Genomic DNA, 22,308 nt, shown 5'->3' on the forward strand with positions numbered 1-22,308 from the left:
ACTGTGGCTTGTAGGCCTCTCCAGGTCTCCGTCTAACCATCAGACGACCAGGTGTTGGGCAAAGCTGAAAACTGGACTCATCTGAGGGTGCTTCAGCAAGGCTGGCAGATTTGTCTTTGTGAAGGGCGCATGAATCAAACTAACAATTTTTGGGACCAGATTTCCGTTCTCCAAACTCACAACTACTAGGTCTAGCTAGACCATGGCTCAGGATTTTGGGGTGAAATACGGGAGGCTGGGTTAAGAGGCAGTCAGCAACTAGAAACATACTCAGTAGTTCTAAAGATCATTCAGTCTGAAAAGTTAATCTACTAATAGATGATCAAAGGATGGGTTTTATAAGATGTTTCAAATACAAAGGTACAGATTGTAGAGTTGCTACTGCTTCCTGGTGCCGGATCACTTCCTCTGTCAATGTGATAATGTAACCTACCGCACAGAAAATGACATAATATCACAAACACCAGTACAGTTGTTGTATTTGTAGTATTGTACTTGCACTGAAAAAGATGTATTTTCTGAAATAGATAGATTTCCCTATAACATTTACATTCCTGGCCACATGTCTAGACATGCACTTCTCCAATCGTGATGAAACTTAATTAGTACGTTATTTAGCAGTACATGGGGAATATCACAATCTAGGGTATATAGATAGGAGCCTACACAATAGTCTATATCTATTCTGTCTAACAGTGTCAGCAACACTTAATCATCAGGAACACATGTTTTATTGCTGCAAGTGGTTTGAGCAAGAAAATGCAGAGTGTTTGTTAATCAGCATTTCATTTCTCTGCAGTTCCCAGAAACCTGTGAGGAGTCTGCTTCTCCATTTGTCTTCATCTGTTCAAATCCTCAGGAGCTGGTGGTTAAATTTCCTGTGAAAGGAAAACACAAAATCTGTAAGTTCTGTTTTCTTTTTATTGTATTGAGATTCATTCTTGCTGGTGTGGCCTTGTTGGTTTTATGCAAAGCTGCACAAGAAAGCAAACTACCTTGATCTTTTGATTATTCCCTGTGGGGATGAATAGTATTAGACCCTAACTTTTTCAATTGAGATTTTGTATTCATGAAATTATTCCATTTACTGGTATCTGATTTGTTGGGAAATGTAAGCAGTAACCCACTGCAATCATTACCGTTCTCCCCCAAGGTATCTTCTGAGTCGGTGAAAGTCATGCATAGTTCTTCTGAGTATTTAAAGAGTAAGTAGCTCCAAAAATTATTTTAATTACTTTTTTACATTTCAATAATTCAGAGTGGCCCTTGCTCCAATACTGAGTTCTTACCATGTTTCTGTAAATCTGCCTTTACCTGGCTTTGAACCTTTTATAGACTGACCAGCTTTCCTCATTCCATTTAAACCGTGTGACAGTGTGACATTTCAACTCTGCAGCCCCACCTACTCTACGTTTGTGTAGACGAGAATAGGTGCAGCTAGCAGAGTGCATTTGAAAAGGAATGAAGGAGGAGCGTATTCCCAAGAAAGCTAAGCCAGGAAAAGGCAGATTTATAGAAACCCTATGCTCACTCAATATTGGTGCCAGGAGCACTCTGAGTGATTGAAAACCCCATGAAATAGTCAGATAAATGTAAAGCAGAGGAAGAATACTACCCAGAATGACTCTGATGATTGCTTCCACCAAACTATTAAAATAACATTTGAAGCCACTTAATCCTTTTCCCACTTTGTCGTCTTGAGGCACAGAGTGTAATAGCATTACGATTCAAAGCAGGTCCCTGTGTCCTGCACAAGGACATTTCCAACAACTACCTAAAAATATCCCCAGTTTTATCAGGAAAATTAGAAGCTCAGCGAAAGTCTGTGAAATCCATGTCAATGTGAATTGCATTGGGCCCTGACTATAAAATTCCAATTAAATTCACTCCCAGCAGTTAATGAAAGACATTAGAGCTACTGGTGCACTGTGTTCTGCCCTGCTGATTTATAAGTATAATTCCACCCATTTTTACTGTCTCCGTTCCCTGATGAAAAACAGGTGCTTATCAGAATTGAGATGATTGTTTTCTGTGCACAAGAGACAGTTACATGCACTTTATATCCTTTTTTGTTGTCCTTGTTGTCAGAAACCATATTTTAAAGTTTGTTGATTTCCATGCACAAGAGGCAATGTTCATAAACATGATTGTAGGTTAAATACTACTTTAAAAAAAAAAAAGCATCTCTAAAACATGACAAATTAGATTTTATCTTTGCAGAACATTTATTATAATAGTTAGAATAGAGCCCAATAAGATCATATAGGAATGTTATGTTAATGCGTCCATTGTGGGCAAAGTTGGAGGTGAAAATTCAAGGTTTATGACACCTTGGCTTAATGCTGGGACTGAGGCTTTGTAAGAGGTGCTAACTGAACACAACACAGTGATTCACAGCTTTAAGCAGGTGAGAAATACCACGTCAGGAAGAAAGCATTCGTTGACCAAATTGAAAGAATGGCTGTTTTAAACCAAAGATGCTATGTCAGTTCCTACTGCAATGAAGCTTGAAGTTCTCATTTGAGGTATAACCTCTAGCTGCTGGAAGTAGAAGCAGGAGCTTGCTTGTATTAGACTAACAGCATCACATAGCTGCAGGCAGATTGCAAGGGGGAGGATGCTTTTGCCTCAAAATCTAATGCTTCCTTTTGGGGTTGTGAGAATGTGGCACACCATCTGCAGGCAATTCTATTTTGATGTAAAATGATTGTGAGAGGTGTCACCCACTCTGGAAACTGCATTTAGATCTCATTGACTGCCGACCTAATTGTTAAAATTGTTATTTCCATACTTAGAGCTGACAAACTAATTCCAATAGTCTTCCCTAATATGTATTGCCATCACTTCATAGGTTTCACATTTACCTATATAAAAGATGACCGCAACCATGAAAGTGATATTAGCTGCAGTTATTGAGTGTCAGCGTGCATTGTTTAATATGCATGCATTTCCAGGACAGTTTGCAAACTCAAACAACGTGTACAGGGAAATGTCACGCCTGAGAGGCTGCTCAGCAGATATAGCCTTTCAGATCCATGGAGCCCATCTGTGAGGAGATGAGTTTACTGAATAAAGACAAGAAATAGGCTGTTACCATACTGTTTACAGATTTCTAACTGAGCACTTAGGGAACGTGTAGAACGGGTCGTATTTGGAGCCTATCCTTATTGCAGAATATGTCACCTCTACATATAGCGGCTATTGTTTTATGTAAATAGAACTTTCTTTGAATGATTGATGCATTTGTTATGCAAATGGTATCCCTGACCTGAATCCTGTGAAATATAAAATATCCAGCTCTCAGGGGCTTTTGTATCCAAAACTGACAATATAAAAGGAGATATTTTGAAAAAATCTATTTACTTTTGTAAACAACTTCACTGTTTTTAAGGTTTTAGTTTGATATTTACAGGTGTTAAACCCTGAAAGCCTGAATAGGAGCATTTTTACCTGCAAATGTTTTCAAATACTGTGCAGAAAATAAGACAACTGCATATTACATGTCATATAAATATGAGTAAAATGAGATACTGAACATGTTGCCAGGAGATGGTTTACATTTCAACAGATACCATACAGGTCTTTAATATAAACAGGATTCACGAGGAGGCTGCAAGGGGCAATTTTACCAGCAGATGTTTTCAGTTACTGTGTAGAAGATAAGACAACTTCAGACTGGTGTGTTGTAAGTACCTTGCCTCAGGCTGTCACTATTGGGCTGTCCCCGGTGATAAAGGTACCTGGTGATAACTCAGGGAGGTGTTTGGCAGTGGACTGTGACGCCAACACTGTTACTGGTGTACAGAGGTCATGAAACAGCCTCCCTCACAGCTTCTTTTTGAAACCTGAAGTCCTGTGAACACTGTTCAGAATTCCTCCGAAAATCTCAAACATCTGAGGAACAAAGAAAACGTAATTCCCCGCTGCTGGGCTTTTAAATTCGACACTAATTTCCAGAGACAGACTCTTAACAGAGAATCCAAGATAAAAATGGTTTGAATCGAAATGAAGTTGTACTGTAGTTTTAAGGTTGTTTTTTTTTTTTTTTTTTTTTGCACAGCTTACTGCTGTTTATTAGAAAAGCATGTCTGAAGGGTATTGTGAAGTCAAGCTGAAACACATTCATGACTCAATCTCACTTGGAAGCTGTTCTACATGCAGGTACACATACAGGGGAACCATAAATTATTCCAGACAATCACCCTGGGTTTTAAGTGTCTCTTGTTTTATACAGCAGGCTCACGCTAATGGGAACCGGTTGTAACTGGACCCTGGTAACCAGTACCTTTTTGTTTTAGATTTCTCTTGCATTTCAGTAATAACCCTTTGAATACACAAGATAGCTGTACATGTACATGGACACTCATTACGGCATTCTGAGAATGAAGTTTGGTATCTACAGTCTCCATCAGCATATATACACAGGAGTTTATTTCCACTGTACAGTGTATACATTTATTAACTGCAGTCTGCAGTCACTTACATTTTTGAGCAACTTTCCAAATAAATCAGTCTGGTTAAATCTGCTCTGGTTAAATCTGATGAGAAATAGCAGCTTGCAGGCTTGGTCCCAAGAAAGGTGCGTCTTTTCACACATCTGATGCATCTAGAACCAGATTATGACAGGATCAGGACCTGACAGTTTTCATGATAATCCACCAGATGAACCCATCATTGCAGGTAGCTGGAGTGACGCAGGAGGCGGTAGCTAGTCAGAACCAGATTTCAGTATGGGAATGATGCCTTCCTGTTTTTGTGCCTGGGGCTGTTTGACTTCATCCGCTGACACATATAACAAATCTGTAGGAGAGATGACAGCTGCAGCCAGCTTCAACACAATCACATTTATGCCATCCTCAGCAATTACTCAGCTGTCTCCTGAGTTTAGTAGCAATAACTATTCCTCTGCCTCCTCCAGCAATAGATTACACATGGTGAATGACAACAGGAAACCCATTTGTGGGTCACACAGCCCTTCAGATGGTGATACAGATGTTGGTACAGGTGGCGGCGTACGTGATAAATCTGGGAGTAATTTAGTTTGGTTTAACGATGAGCTGTCTGTTGTGTTCAGTGAAGTGGAACTGAGTAAGGAAGGAGACTGCATTGAGGGAATTTAAAATCCATCATGTGCACCACACCCTGCAGTAAAACTGTTTATTTTTATCTCGTTATGTATTTCAATTAGATTTGACATTGTCTTGCACTCTCATTGCTTGGTGGAAAAAAAGTCTGTAGACAGGACAGTACTCGCCAACACTATCAGCCGATCGAACTACAGCAACCCAACATACACTGCCTGGCCACTTTTTTAGGACTTGCCTACTGGATTGGATTTCGTTATGAATTAGAGATGCAAATTAGGTTTAGCGTGTGATGTAACATGATCCCTGTGCTATTATAAAGCTCTGGGAGCAGCAGTTGCAAACAGTCTACCGTGAATGGGGAAAGGTACTGATGTAACAGCATTTGAAAGGCATGACAGAGGCAGGGACAGCTATATTGGTAGGTTGGTTATTAGAGTGTATGCGCAATGTCAAAACAAAGAGAAAGTGGTCGCCAAGACAGCTGTGGCTGCAGACAGAGGGAAAAGACTATTAGAGGCTAGTCAGGTCTGAAATAATAATGACTGAATGGATTAACATCCCTCAACACACCTTCCAGCACGTTGTGAAGCCCATGCCATGTTGGGTCAAGGCTATATCAGGTCAAACAGTGGCCCAGCCTGCTATGAGGTATAAAGTGGCTAGGCAGTATATATAACTAGTATAAAAATATGGATATTAAAACTTCAGAATAATCTTTGGTGCCACTATATTTTTCCAAAATGGCACCCCCTTCACACTAAAGTTTTTGATACAGTTATTTTGTAGAAATTGCACATGTTAAAGAGCTAACAGGTGATTTTCTGTTAAATCTTTCTCAATCCCACATTTTATATACGCAGTGGCACTTTAAATTCCCCTGCTCTTCTGAGTTTTAAGGAGCCATGCAGGGCTGCTTAAAATGTACTGTTTGCTTCTAACCCCACACGTCCCAGTAGGAGGATTAAGATATCCAAAAGGTCTTCAGTGGCAGCAGCTGCAGGCTTTGGCACAAGCATTTAAAATGTTTTACAGCTTTCTATACATGTGGGGAAAATATGTAGTTGTCCAAAAAAAAAAAAACAATCATTAAAAATCAATTTGTTGCGTTGGCCATCTGTGTCATACAGTAAGCAAGGATCAGCTAAGCATTAGTGCTACTTATTTATGTATTAAATATGCATAACTGTTTATATATATATATATATATATATATATATATATATATATATATATATATATATATATATATATATATATATATATATATATATATATATATAATATATATATGTGTGTGTGTGTTTATGCTGTGTATATGTGGTACATTGTGGCCAATTGCTATTTACTAGTAATATTTCAAAGCGTTCTTTATAACTCATTAACTGTTTTAGATAAGTTCACTTTTGACATTTGACCTAATGCAGCTGCCATTTTGCTTGTATCTTCATTTGGTACGCAGCTGTATTCTATGATTCTCTTGATCTAGTTTCCAAATAAAATGTAGCCATTTGCCGATGCATTTGTTGTAACCTTCAACCATAAGATATAGTTGGAACAGGTTGTCAGAAACTATATGGCTGCCATATTTGCTGTTTTGTGACTTCAGTGTTCAAATGGAAACCCGTTGAAATATTTCTATAAACTGTATTCTGTGATTCTCTCAATCCAGTTTGGTTATGAAAATCATCCAGTCAGAGTTAACCATATTATTGTTAGAGACAACTGACTTTGAGCGAGTGTCTCCAACTTTGGTACACAGCTGTCTTCTGTGATTCTCAAATTAGACTTTATTTGTTTTATATGAGTCGTCCAATTGCAAAGTGAATGGGACCACATGTAAATCTATGCGGTACAGGCTGAGTGAGGATCGTGATTATTCAGATAGTTTCAGCTCATTCAAACACTATAACAGGTATTCATTTTTTAAGATGGTGGTTTTTATTAATGGGAGAGAAAAAAAAAACATACAAATGTACAGTCAAGCGTTAAATTTTCCCTTTTGTACACAACAGTAGTTTCTGCTAACCTTAGGAACTCTTCCACTGGATAATCCTGGAAATCCTGAAATGATTCCACATTCTGATGCGGATACAGTGTGTGTATATGTATATTATGTGTATGTGTGTGTGTGTGTGTGTATATGTATATATATATATGTGTATATATATATATATATATATATATATATATATATATATATATATATATATATATGTATATATATATATATATGTATGTATGTGTGTGTGTGTGTGTGTGTGTGTGTATATATATATATATATATATATATATATATATATATATATATATATATATATATATATATATATATATGTCAGAGAGTGGATGTCAGTTCTTAATTGCCTCACAGTGACAGAGCTACACCTCACACTGTGTGAAGACATTCCTCATACATGTACTTGGTGACAACAGGCAGTTCAGTAGTAAAAAGCCGTAAGCATTTGAAACCACAATGCGACAGTCATGTCTATCAGAAAAATTGTTACTGCTTGCTTGTATCCTAGCCTAAGGAAATTGGTTGTGGATTGTGGAACTTGCTTTTGGGTCCCTTGCCCAGAGCTCTGCCATCAGTATGTGTCTGTCTGTTTGGCTGATTGTGTGCTTGTCTGATTGCAGCCGGAAGCAAGCTTGGATAATGTGTTCTGATTTCCATTTTTATTAACAGTCCTGTTACTTCTGTCTGTCTGGGAGGCGAATGGATCTGAAGTGCGTGATCAGTGCCGTCCTGAGTCTGACTTGTGGGGTGGAATCTAAACTGAAGGGTTAACCCCAGCCTCCCTAAGAGATTAGCAGTGGTACTTCATTCAGCGCTAACCAATATTTTTCATTTTCACTGTTTCCTTTTATTTATTTATTTTGTTTTCTAATTTAATTAGCGATTTGTACTTTTTCAAGTATGCAGATTGAAAAAAAATCCAGTGCTTCTTTGCTGATATCTAATTGCTTCCTTTGCTATAGGTCACATGTTTGTATGGGAATAGCCACTCTTCAGTACACAGTTTTTGAGAGTATCCCAGTTCGGGCACCTGTCTGTACATGCCTATTTACATTTCAGTTACATTTTCACATGTGCATATTGTAGGTGTAGGCCATTTTTTTCATGATGTTGATGATTCTGATTTTGTATCTACAGCTGTGGCTATGTATTCTACTTACTGACATTTTATACTTGCTTGTATTACATATTGGTGAATTACTATGTTTACATGCACAAGGAAGTGATGTGCTTATAAATGATTGTTTGAAATCTGAAAAGTAGTGCAGAGTTTACATGCAAAACTCAGTGGGGTTCGAAGGAATCGGTGCTTTTTGAAATCATGTGCACTTGAATCCAATAAAACCCCCCACTCCATTCCAGCTCAGACATGGTGAACATGCATAATATATAAAGGATTGGGGAATTGAGTCCTCAAATAGGTAGCTTGAAAAGAGGTAAATGTCTACCGGTAATGTACACTGAACAAAAATATAAACGCAACATGTAAAGTGTTGGTCCTGTGTTTCATGAGCTGAAATAAAACATCCCAGAAATTTTCCATACGCACAAAAACCTTTTATTTCTCGCAAATTTTGTGCACAAATTTGGTTACGTCCCTGTTAGTGAGTATTTCTCCATTGCCAAGATAATCCATCCACCAGACAGGCGTGGCATATCAAGAAGCTGATTAAACAGCATGATCATTACACAGGTGCACCTTGTGCTGGGGACAACACAAGGCCACTCTAAAATGTGCAGTTTTGATGTTGCCAGAGAATTGGATGTTAATTTCTCTACCATAAGCCGCCGCCAGCGTCGTTTTAGAGAATTTGGCGATACGTCCAACCGGCCTCACAACCGCAGACCACGTGTAACCGTGCCAGCCCAGGACCTCCACATCCGGCTTCTTCACCTGCGGGGTCGTCTGAGACCAGCCACTCGGACAGCTGATGAAATTGTGGGTTTGCACAACCGAAGAATTTCTGCAGAAACTGTCAGAAACCGTCTCAGGGAAGCTCATCTGCGTGCTCATCGTCCTCACCAGGGTCTTGACCTGACTGCAGTTCGGCGTCGTAACCGATTTCAGGTGGCAAATGCTGACCTTCGATGGCCACTGGCACGCTGAAGAAGTGTGCTCTTCACGGATGAATCCCGGTTTCAACTGTACCAGGCAGATGGCAGACAGCGTGTGTGGCGTCGTGTGGGCGAGCGGTTTGCTGATGTCAATGTTGTGAACAGAGTGCCCCATGGTGGCGGTGGGGTTATGGTATGGGCAGGCATAAGCTACGGACAACGAACACAATTGCATTTTATCGATGGCAATTTGAATGCACAGAGATACTGTGACGAGATCCTGAGGCCCATTGTTGTGCCATTCATCCGCCGCCATCACCTCATGTTTTAGCATGATAATGCACGGCCCCTTGTCACAAGGATCTGTACACAATTCCTGGAAGCTGAAAATGTCCCAGTTCTTCCATGGCCTGCATACTCACCAGACATGTTACCCATTGAGCATGTTTGGGCATTGAGCATTTTTTGGAATGGCTTTTCCTTTAAGATGTGCACAAACATTGCAATGCTTGCTTCTCGAGTATAGCTTAGTGGATCAGTACCTATTTATTCCCGCTGTGCCTTTCATTCTGATAATGATGTCACTGCAGGCTTTGGCTGCAGTAAAAATTTTAAGAACTACCACAGAGCCTCCCGGACCGCACAGTGTGTTTGTGCAACCTGGTTTGACTGCATTAAATCATGCTGGAGATGCTAAAATAAAATCCTCATTGACAGGCTGCTATTTTACGGTCATTTTACCACACAGAATTTAAAATGCTGGCAGTATTTGAATCTGCCAAAGTTTGGATCATTAATCTGAAATATCTCCGGTCATATTGACACAACTTTATCTAAACTAGTTTATGCTTTTGTGTATAAGATATATAATCTGTTTTTCCATTTTAAATTCATTAACAACAGATATAATTGGTTTATAATTCAGTATATTAAAGATTATTAGACATCAGATTTCAAAACACTTTTGCACGCTTGTACAAGTAGGTTATAATCCCAGCTGTAGGGCAGATTACAAATTAGGCTGCATAGTTGAATTATATGTTATTCACACTTAAAAAAAAACAGCATATCTTGAAATAAATGTTATGGGTTTTCAACAAAATATATTTTCCCTATTAAGGCTTGTTCTGTGTGTAGTAAAATAAAAGGACTCCATTTAAACAAAATACTATAGTTCTGTCCAATAAAGCTATACTTCCATATAAATTACTAGTATGTAATGAAGTATAATGTAGTAAACACAGCCCTATATTTCATTTCAAACTCTGTGGGATGCTGCACTGCTGTATACAGTAGTTCAGATTTTATAGCAGTTCAGCCTGCAGGTTTGAGTTAAAAGCCTGTGCTGTGCAACATGGTGGTTCTTCAACTGGAGTAGAAGTACTGGGTTGTGATAAAATCACTAGAAAGCTTCAGGGCTGCTGCTCTTTATAAAGCTTTGAAGGACACATTACTGCTATGAGGTGACTCCCAGTAGAATTACTACATTCAGGTTCTTTCATAAAAGGGATAGATGAGAAAGGGGGGCCTTCAAGCACAACTTGGTTCAAGTATGTTCTATCACAGTTATCCTAATCTATTTAACTCATAGATTCACTTTATATGTCATTTTCTATTTCAGTCCATACATCCGGGTGATTTCTAAAGCACCCCTGTGGCCTCAATGGGGCTCTCCAAACATCTAATCTAAGTACAGCTGGTAGACCACAGTGTAGTCATGACCCTGTCCCCCTGCAACAAAATGCAAGAGATGCTGGCTCCTTGTGGTGTTTCTGAATGATGTATTTTTTGTATCAAATTAACTGTGGTGGGAATCTTGTTGGACATTGTCTGCCAAGTTTGGCAGGTTTCTACTCAAGTAGTGAAATTCAGTGTCAGCAGTTCTTGCCTACCAGCCCATTTAATCCTGTGGATTCATGGATTCAAGTCCTGTTCTTGATGTGTATAATAAACTCCACTCAGCTGCAGCCCCAGACAAACTGGCAACCAATGGAAAAGGATCCTCTGTGGTCAATGAATGTTGACTGAAAAGCTGCAGCTCTGGCCAGCAGAATTCCCCAGGCTTTGCAGGGCTGCTACAAAGGAGCACAGTTTCAGGCAAAATTGGAGCTGTTTATCCGATGATCTAGCATTGTCAATAAAAAACATCCTAGAATCATTTTTGTGCACTTGTGGTTTCTGTTGTTAGAACTAGGTTCATGAAACAGTAATGTGCAAGTAGTAAGCTTATTAAAAAAAAAAAGGTCTTAAATCTCATTTTACTGTATAGTTCCAATAAAGATACTGTACTAGCTAGATGAACAAGTTACGATGATATCCAAATATTACATGTCCCTCCCCCTTTTATAATATGAATGCATTAATACTTATTTTTGTCCTTGGTTGGTTAGTTTTCATCAAAATAGGTGAGAGGTTCCCCTAATGGAGATGCAATTTAGCATTTCTGATTTAAACTTCCATTAAATGATTCCTTAGTTCCATATGGACAAAACTCAGTAATTCTACAAGGAATAATAATAATAATAATAATAATAATAATAATAATAAATAGCAATAAGTTAAGAGCACAATGCCTTGTTTCAACCTAGTGATTGAAATAGTACAAGAATTAGATCTGGCACCAAATAAACATATAAACCCATTTCAGACTGGATGGCTTCTAATAAGTGCCATCACAACCTGATCCTTTGAAACACACGAGAAAGTCACAAAAGAAAGCAAATGCGTCTTGTTGAATTGTTAATGCTGTGGATGCTGGGCAGCCAGTTTGTACAGCAGTCTCCAGAGATGAAAGCCACGTCCCTGCTACACTCCAACACCGTGATAAATACATACAAAGAAGCTGTGAGGCTTGATCACAGGCATCACAGCTCACACATTCCAGACATCTGATCAGGAATAACTAAGATCCGTTTGCTTTGTGGGTTTTTTCCGTGTCTCACACCACCAGGCCTTTATTACCAATAGCTAATTAACTAATCTTCACCCTTCATAGTTGATTACCTGTAGTCTGTTTAGTCAGGAAGGTTAGACTGGAGAGGAACCCAGACAAGGACAGTGTGCACTCTGAGACGAGAGGGGAGAGGTGTGTATTGGATTAGACAGCCCCAGGCCTCTCCACACACCTTATCTAGCAGAGCCCCTAGATAAGATCTCATTGAGAAAGACCAGGAGCATGTTTGAATGTACTGAGACTGAGGGAACTTAACAGAGATCATCAGAATATGAAATAATTGATCTGAACAGTGATGTTGTGTATATCTGCAGTTATAAAATGTGATAAATACATAGATTCATTTATGATTTTTTGTTTTTTTTGCATTATATATTACAGTTTAATGAATTCTGTTGCTCAAATATTTAGTAATATTTATTTAAATATATTGTTAGAGAACACTTGTTGTTTGGCCTTTGTCTGTACTTTCTGATTCCAGATAAAAAGACATTCCATCATAACATAGGTACAAAAAGGTGAGGAGAGGAGAGACCCATTTTTAAATGTTCCCCGAGCTACATGTATAACAGAGCTGGGAGATTTCGGACATATTCTCCTCAGGGAGCGGCTTGTCAAATTTCCAGTGGGAGGGATACAATACACAAACTACAAAACAGTAAGGAAGCCTGTGTAAAGAGATGCTGAGAACGAGCTAGGCAGTGCGCTGCACGAGATTAAGCATGCTCAGTATTATCTGTATAAATGACATTTTCCAGCAGAATTTCTTCCTGCCGGGGATGAAAATTAAAAGTGCAGAGCTTGGGATAAAAAAAAAGCAGAGCCAGAGAAATCGCCCCATCTCCTGCTGCTGCTAGTAACAACAAGCTGTGGCAAAAAGGTTGATTATGTGCAGATACAGGTGATTAAACAGACAGACAATTATAATCCAGGTGAATAGGTTTGTTTTATTTATTTTTAAGTCCAGTGCCTGACGGCAAAACAAACAGTAAATAATAGTGGAGGTGAGTAATACAGCGGTGTGTATTACTTAATTTATAATCCCTGTGTTTCCCCACAAATAATAATCCTGTTTTTATTATACACCCACACAAAACACATACACAAGTCTGTTAGTACGTGAATTAGTGCTAGTGGTGCAAATACAGTTTTATCTGTGACAAAGGTGCTGTGTTGTCTGATTTCATTCTGGCCCCTGGCGACAGCTCTGGAACTCTGTTAACTGTATGGTAACGTGCAAGACAAGACAGTTAAAAACAAACAACACTCACTGTTTTCAATAACAACACACTTTTACTGTCCTTCTGGCTACAACTCATTACAAACCAATGCGAAGAACAGATTACAATTCTCCTGCCCCCTTATATGCTGTCACGCATGACCCCTTGGTAAACAAATGCAGCTGCCTTTACAGTCTACGGCTGCTACATTGTTTGCCTTCCAGGTCAATACGTTCTTGCAATGGAGTCTCGCCTTTCTCCAGACTGACCGACTTCCCAACCCAGGGAAAGAACTGTCAAGGCAGCCCGTCCAAAAAAACTCTGTCTTCGCTTAGTACCCTCACAGGTCGGGAGAGAGATTTACAACCAAGGTTTATTGTATTTCTGTCACACTGGCGCATGTCTGTTTGCTAACAGTGACACAGGGGATAGCAGTAGCAGTCTCCCTATATGTGGAATGTGTAGAGACTGGGTTGTGCATTTCTTTCAGGTGATATAAAGATTGGACTCTACAGCTTTAAATGTGTTTCTTTTCACAGGGAAACTGGAGCACCATTACCATCAAGGAGCCAGAAAGGGACTAATGCGACAGACACAAGCTGTGTGAAAGAAAAGAAAACCAGTCCCGTCATTGCCTCTCTCTTTCCCCCTTATACTTTTTGCAGTCAGAAGGAAACAAAATGAATACAAATTATTGGATAATTCTCCTTCTTTTTTGCATTGATACATAGAAACATATATACTAAGTCTGATTGCTGTGTTTGTTCTGTAAGTGAAGGCAGTAATAAGCTATACAAAAACATTTACTGCTTTGGCCATCTTTTGACCTTTGTCTAATGTCCTGTTGGGCATTGTAAAATTGGGGAGAAAATCATGGATAAAATAATTGGGCGCACTAAATAAAAAAAAAAAAAAAAAACTCTATGAAGCTGTTGGCAGTGTATATTTCTAATCTTTTTTTGAGTTTCAAGGGAGGAAGCATTAAAAATGTTCTGCTTATCATTTGAATAGTCAAATTGTCCACGCTACAGAATAGCAAACCACAGCAGGATTTCAATGGGGAAAGACTTTGGTATGGCAACAAAAACACACAATAAACAAGCAATTTATTCAACTACAGGTCTTTCTGTTGTTTTTTTCCAATGTCTGCTCAGTTGTAACATTCATTATTCACAGGTACTGGTCCCCACCTCACATAGACTGCACCAGGCATGCATAATATGTGCCAGACGGGAGGGAGAGTCTTAAACAATAACATTGAAATATCACCGGAATTGCTTTTCTACATTGGCCCTATTATTTGATGGTGTTCTGCATTCTGAGTGTTTCTGAATTCTGATGGTCCAATATTAAAGTATTCTAATTCTTCCTTTAAATCTGCCGTTACCTGGGCTGAGCTTGTCTGTAGTACTCTGTGCCTTTCTAATCATGTGACTTCTCAACTCTGCTAACTCCTGCTACTCTCTCTGTCTGCATATGTAGAGTAGGTGAGGCTAGCAGAGTTCAAAGGTTACGTTTGAAAGGAATGAGGAAGGCTGCTAACCCCAGCGTTTAGGATTCTTCAGACAAGCTCAAAGCCAGGTAAAAACAGCTTTAAAAAAATACTGACAATAGCTCAATATTGGAGCAACAGAATCGATAAGCACTCAGAATGAGTGCAAACATCCTGGAACAGCTACTTACTCTTCAAACTATTATCTCTGCAATGCACAGAACACTGATGTACATCACTGTGAGTAGCTTCAGCTGAAACAAAACGCCATCAGATGACTGGGCACTTTGAGAAAATTGTATTAATAAGAATTAAAGCTTAGGTAGAACACCTTAAAAACAAAATGTGTAGTAATTGCATATCAGTACAGTAACAGACAAACAAATACAGTTGATGACTGCTGTTGATCCATCCATCTACACTGCATGTGTAAATAAAGACACTGTTACTGCACTGAACAATGAAAACGCTGCTGCAGTTCCAACTGATTCTTCCGCAGTGGTTAAAAGGACTTCTGCAGAGGAGTTGTGTAATAAGTCAGATAGCTTTGTCAGAAATTTCTACTTGGGTCTGAAGAATGGCCAAAGCTAAGCCTGCCCGACACTTACACTGGCCCTAATGCACATTTCATTTAAGCACAGTGCAGGTGCGTTTTATTAGATAGAAGGTGTGCTGTGACAGAAAACACTGTTTACATACAGTAGTATATTCAATAGAACTGGTACAAATCATCTACATTTTTATACAAAAAAAGCTTAATGTATCTTTAATTATAAAAGTGACAACGTTTAAATTAAAGGCTAGTGCTAGTCTGGATCTGTGAAACCAGTGGTATATCTTATAGTGAATCACTTTGATACTGCGGTATGAAAAAATCCAACCTGAAAAAAACTGAAAAGACAAATTGAAGACTACTGTTGACAAAAGTTTTAAAATAAAAATAAGATTGGAACAACCTGTTTTTTTTTTTTTTTTTGTTTTTTTTAAATATTAAAATAAAAATAAAAAGGAACACACAAAAATGGAAGCTATTTCCTCTTTTAAGAAATGAATGGTGTTTGTTAATGCACTAGGTATAGGCTAATAAAAACTTGAACCTTTTGAATCATACATTAAAACGACTGTGATATTAAATATGCCAACTTTTTGGCTGTGGTCCATCTGCCTCAAAGTGTATTGAATATACTTAAGAAACATCACTACCTTAGAAATGGAGATGGGGCTTTTTATAATCAGGTTTTAATGCTGACTTGCTGCTGTGTATGAATGCATTAATCAGATTGTATAAAGACATTTTGTTGCTAGCTCTTGCTGTGTTTGAAAATAATCTCATTAATATTGCTTTCCCAGGCAGTGCTGTACCTGTTGTCAGTGTGTTACGAAGATGCTTCCTTCTGCCATGTCAACTCCAGCATTATCATATTTCTGTTGCCAGGCAACAGACAGAAAATCCCTTGAGCACCACATTCAGTAAAAGTAAACAACTGAGGCTGCCTCTGTTGTGACACAAACAACAAACAAACTACCTAATTTTGTGTAATAATGTCAGGAGATCTCTTGCTGTTAATTAATTAATTGCCAGTGTGAGTATTTATTTTCAGAGAGTTCCAGATTGCTTTTCAGTGAGGTCACAAGATTCATGTTACTAAAAACCAACAAATTACAAAGAAAACCTTCATAAAATGAAACCGTAAGGGGTGGTTATTCTTATTACTAAGAATAATTTGAATTTAGGGACCTGTTTATGCATAAATCACAATAACTTGTCCGAATACTGTCTCAATAACTACTACAAACAGTGATATTTGTGCATGTGCAGTGAAGGAAAGCTTGAACAGAACACCACAAGCAGAACAAAGGAACTTCGAGCTACTCTTGTGAAGTCTTTGAAACTCACTGCCCTGATCCAGTTACAGCATTTCTTCATCAGTGGCACTGTGTGATGTGCACAAAAGTTGATTTAGTTTTGGAGATTCTTAATAAGCATACCTTATTAAGATTATACTTTTTTTTCACATGGGAAATTTGCAAAAACCCTGGGATCAACATTCATTTTTTGACCCAGTAAACCTGAGGGTTAGCTACTTGTACCACAGCAGTCAGTGTGCTAATGCTAGGGCATCTTATTATCCATTCTATTTATGTGGCGCTTGTTATTTTCGCTAGTGATGGCCTTGAGAAAAGCATGCCTAAGTGAAATGAGTTTTAAAAATAGCTGGGGGAAAAAACACAAATCTAGAGGTCAGTTGGTTGGAGCAGCTGAGCCTTAGGTTAAAGGAATCCCAGAAGTACACTCTGTTCAAATTGAAAAAACCCAGAATGAAAATAATACAGATAAATGCTTTAGAGATTGCACCCCACTATAAATCTTATAGTATTCCTAATATTGAAGTTGCAGTATATTTCTGTGTTTGTAAATTATTTCAACAGCATAATACTGTAGGCTTACATAGTCCACAGTTATTAGAGAGTCCTGTTTTCATTAGATATTCTTAAGAGATTCCAATTACATTTTCAGATTACTGTCCCAATAAGCCAGATCAGCCATAGTGTCTTTATATTAAGAAGCTCCAACATAATCTGATGCACAGCGGTGCATTGACAGCAAAACAAAAGGAGACTTGATCCAGGGTAGCTGATCAATAGATGGCACTTGATCTTCCATAGTCACAGGGTGTTACCTTTCTTACATAGGTCTAGGGCAGCTACAAGAACTGAAGAGCAGCTCCTGGACTCAGGCAAAAGCATCTTAACACTGACTTATCACAATAAAAACCAGACCATATTTGTGTAGCAATAGGAACCACGTAGAATGACAGTAAACACCATAAGATAATGCATTTTGAATCTGCTCTTTAATGTTGGTCTGCAAATGGGCATGATGTAAGGAGTGGAACTAAACCAAGTTCTATCAGGCGGATGGATCTTCTGCGGTGCTACCACTGAGCGCTATCTGTATCAGATAGACAACGCCCATGCTGACCGTCCACAGGGTCTTGCCCAGTTAGGGACCAATATCCAGGAGGGATACTCATGTAAGACTGCATAGCTTTGGGGGTCCACAGTTGGAGGGCTTAGCCATTTGATCACGTTAGCCTTGTCCTGGAAATTCATCTTAAAAAGGTACATAAGGACCTTTTTTATTTTATTGTGTTCCCAATATGTTGCTACAACTGTTTACATAAGGTGTGTATACTGTTTTATTTTATTTTTTTTACATTTTGACCACTTTTTTAAATGTTTAAATTGCATTCCATGCCTCAAAATGGTTTCCCATGTAAGTGCATGGAGCGGTCAGAACTACATTTCCCATCATCCTCCTGCTCACTAGTAAATCCATCTCTGTTACATATGCGGGTACATGGGAAGCCATGGGAACATGTAACACAATAAGATAAAAAGGTCCTCATGTACCCTTTAAATCAAAATGGGTTAGGAGGCATGAGTCTGATGCAAAGGCACTCACTCAATGGCCTATTTAACAGGATCTGGGCATGGCTGCTAATGAGACTGTTAGCTTGGAAACTCCTAAGGGAATGTAGACATCAGATGCCTAGATCCCAGAGGCAACGTTATAATAAGGGTGTGTGTACCATCAACGTGCTCTCCCTAGCTTCTCGACGCCTTGTAACTAAAATAAACTGGAAGACACTGACAGTGATGACTTTAGACACCAATAGCATATATTTTTTTAAAAAATCTACCGTCAAGTTCTTTTTAAGCATTTTATAGAAAATATGGGTTCCTGTTTAAGCATTTTATAGAAAATCTGGGTTTTGCGAATGTAAAATAAAACTGTTTGCAGTTTTGTATTTTTCACACTATCAAATGTGCAAATTTAATTTGGAGCACGTGTATATTCCATTGTAACCTTTTGCTAGCGAGAAAAAAAATATTGCATAAACATAATTAGTTTTTTGTTTATATAAACTATGAAAATAAATGCGATATCGTTATTTTTTGGCTATCTATATTATCTTTATTTACGGTATGTATTTTTATTTTAAGACGCATAGTTTACTGTTGTTGAAACCAGCTGTATCAGCAGACCCTGTGTACTGGCAACTTTGAATAGACAGAAGCATTAATGGGGATTCTGCAATATAGAATCTGGAACGCAACCGTTTGAACCGATCACTGCTCGAATCTGGAACCTTGTTGACCCCGCAAAACGTTTTAAATAAATCATGAATAAAAGAAGTTTACTTAAATGCTTAACTTCATCACAGTATGAGATAGGTACATATATCGGTAAGTCCCCTTTCGTTCTTAATTTTCGTAAAAACGCATTATAATTTGGACGAACTATGCTAGCATTTAGTTTAACTGTGTAAATAGTAACATATAAATAGGAACACAAGTTTACTGCACTGTGTTTACTTTTGCATACAGACACGTATATAGTGCAAAAAATGTCTGTGATATAGCCAATATGACTTCATATATTAAGCTGTTTGGTAAGTATTGGTCTTAAATTAAATATTAATAAAAACGCAGCGCTCATTCTCAGTAAATTGTGTGCCATTGTAGTACATGTAATTTGTTCCGTTTCCTCACGATGAAATCCGGTTCCGGTTATTTCTTCATACTCTCTCTCTCTCTGTTGACGGTTCAATCCTAGAGGATCCAGTCCGGGTTTGCTGTCCGTTCGTCCTCTGTGTTGCTTACATTGTATCAATCTCCCAGCATTGAAATATACAAACTGCCGTCAAGATATGGTATAGATTCAACGAAATCAAATCAGGGATTAAAACTGGAGTCGAAACCGGTTGAAAATTGGATTGTATACCGGGGAGACGGAGCAGATGTTGATCTCAAACCGGGGCCGAAATTCAACCTAAAATACTCATTTTAGCCGGTATCTTTCAATTTTGAACAGGATCTCAACGTGCGATGGCTGCAGTCCAGTAAGCTGGCCTTTCCATCAATTCCCTACTGTTGGATTTCTTTGGGGTTTCATTTTAAGTATTTTTGGCTCGTTTTAGCCCATTTTTCAAAACTTCCAGGATCTATGGAGTGCACTTAAATATTATATGGTGGATCGGGGTCGGATGTGGGGTAAGTTGTAATTTCAGACGTTTTTTCTGCCTGTGAATGTTTACAATTGCATGCTTTGCAAAAAAGTCCTTTGTCTGGGAGACTGCTGTACATTTGAACCCTAACCCAGAAGACCAGATTCAGTTCAATCTTTGTTGATTTGATTGTGTTTCCCTGTTTAATAAAAACACATTTACGTTTGAGCCACCGCTGTATTGTTATTATTATTTCGCTCAAATGTGGAATAATGTATAATAATTGCATGTTCGGTTTGGACACTGATTTTAAAAATGGCAATGCAGTAACCAGATATGTAACGCACATACCTAAAAAACAAAACAAAAAAAACGTAGAAAATGGTATAGATTGGTGTTACTGTTGGTCAAGGTTTAATTATTTACACGTGTGTAACCTCCGACGCTGCATGTTATTGATACAGTACTTCGCAGGGGCTTTGCGTTTTACTGTCCTGAATGACATCAACTCAGTTGCTGCTTGTTCTATTAAGGTCCTAATGCGAGTTAATCCGTTTTTATTTTACAGTAGGATATTCCGTTGTGGAAAGTTGTATCTAGCACCATGTGACCACGTTGGCCGTTTTAATTTGTCTGTGATATATATTTATTTATTTATTTTAAAATTTACTAACTCGTCCACATGCTCTTTGTCAGGGAAAAAAAAACCGCGGTCATTCTTTTTTATTAACAATTCGTTGGTCTTGACTGTCTTTTAATTTTTTTGGCAGAGGCAGATGAAAACACACTAAACGCGTTTTATGCGTGCGCTGGAAATGTGCAGATTACATTTGTTTTGGGCCTGCGCGTCGTGTTTAACCTCGCTGGTTTTGTATCGATTGCTATTTTGAAATGCTGCTGTGCACATTGAATTTTATAGTTCCCTTTTTAGAGAACGTTTCCAAGACTTGCCATGTGTGGAAATATGGAGTTGGGATTGGAGCCTCATGCATCTTCACGCAATATTCAAATCTCATTGGCCAACTATCACATGATTTCAAAGATTTTCAGATTTTCCTTTTTTGTTGTGAAATAGAAATTCCTTAGTTTTAAAAAGAGGAAGACATCAGATGGTGTGATTCGATAACATAACGTGATTTTTACAATTTTTTTCTAGATGCGTTGGTTTGGGACTGATTTTTACACAAACTATATGCTATAGTTTTAAATTGGCATACATGGCCCCCTCTCGTTTGTAAACTTTCTTATGTTCTTATGTAGGACTTTCCCAGAAACCTCAGTAATTAACACTGACTAGACTGGCTGGCTTCCATCGCTCTGATAGCGGTAATTTAACTGCCATTTTAGGAAACGACTTCCAATACGGTTGATTAAAAAAATAAATGAAAAAAAAATCTGTATGCTTCTTTTTTACATACGTTAAATTGAAACGACTAGGTAGTCTGTAGCATTTCTGGTTCATTGATCACCAATAAACTGAATTAAAGTGCAGCTGTACATTTTATATTGGCTGTCCACAAACCGATGTAAACAACATATTTCCACCATAGTCTAGTTTCAATCGCAAAAAAATATATAGATATATATATATATATATATATATATATATATATATATATATATATATATATTATATATATTATATATATATATATATATATATATATATATATATATATATATATATATATATATATATATTATAATAGGATTATTTTCCTAAGCTCGTGGACGTTCAGTTTTGTTATGCCTAATTGAAGATGACTGCAGTTAGATTCAATGCTGGTATATCTGGTCTGGCAGTGCAATTCAGCAGATTATTAATGAGTCCAGTCTGTGTTCAGGAAGCGTCCCATTGTCAAGATAGTTTGCAATTAAAGAGTCATATTTGTTGTCTTGACTTATTTTGGGGTAGGATGTTGTTTTATAAATAATTCCTCTACTGATTGGTTGCTTCAGGAGTCAGCATGAGTGAGTGGTGGCTAGACCCCCTCAGAAAATAGATACAAATCTTAATGTCAATGAATGACCCCCATAGAGAAACAAAGACTTCTGCAGTATGAGGTGTTTCAGTAATATAATACCATTACTGTTATTGTTATGGAGTTTTACTGAATGTATGTTAAGTCTTATTGATTCAGTATTTTTTCAAAGAGAACTAATTTAAATAAAAGAAAAAAAGAAAATGAACCAGTCATGACCTATTTGCATCCATAGGAGATTAAGAATTGGAAAGACATAAAGCAGAAAAAAATGGAAAAATGTACTTGTCCTTTTTAGAAGTAGCAAACCTCCTGTCAGAGGTAAGATTTAGTTAGTTCTAGTGAATTGAAACAGCAGCAAAAATTCGGACTCAGTTACACATTCAATACAGTATTAAAGTCCACTGTGAAAACGTGGGTTTGAGAATTCACACGTTTCGGATGCGATACCTACTTGTTTCACACAATTTAATGTGATCACCGCGGGCCT

At 37.9% G+C, this 22,308-nt stretch overlaps 2 protein-coding genes across 4 annotated transcripts in view; both read left to right on the forward strand.

The window, feature by feature from the left end:
• The window catches only part of trip4 (thyroid hormone receptor interactor 4), a 40,308-nt gene extending 25,862 nt beyond the window's left edge, over positions 1 to 14,446 (forward strand). The window contains exons 12-14 of one of the 2 annotated variants that reach the window (XM_041219179.1): positions 800 to 902; positions 1,154 to 1,205; positions 13,872 to 14,446. In XM_041219179.1, the coding sequence (XP_041075113.1) occupies positions 800 to 902; positions 1,154 to 1,164 (114 nt within the window). In that variant the 3' untranslated portion in view covers positions 1,165 to 1,205; positions 13,872 to 14,446. The remainder of the gene's footprint in view (positions 1 to 799; positions 903 to 1,153; positions 1,206 to 13,871) is intronic. The other variant, XM_041219178.1, reaches the window with a different exon arrangement.
• Positions 14,447 to 19,469: 5,023 nt separating this feature from the next.
• The window catches only part of LOC121294590 (zinc finger protein 609-like), a 74,015-nt gene continuing 71,176 nt past the window's right edge, over positions 19,470 to 22,308 (forward strand). For both annotated transcript variants that reach the window (XM_041218437.1, XM_041218439.1), the window contains exon 1: positions 19,470 to 19,882. The gene's annotated coding sequence lies outside the window, so the exon portion shown is untranslated. The remainder of the gene's footprint in view (positions 19,883 to 22,308) is intronic.

This window comes from Polyodon spathula, chromosome 19 (assembly GCF_017654505.1).
Source record: "Polyodon spathula isolate WHYD16114869_AA chromosome 19, ASM1765450v1, whole genome shotgun sequence".
Lineage (NCBI taxonomy): Eukaryota > Metazoa > Chordata > Actinopteri > Acipenseriformes > Polyodontidae > Polyodon > Polyodon spathula.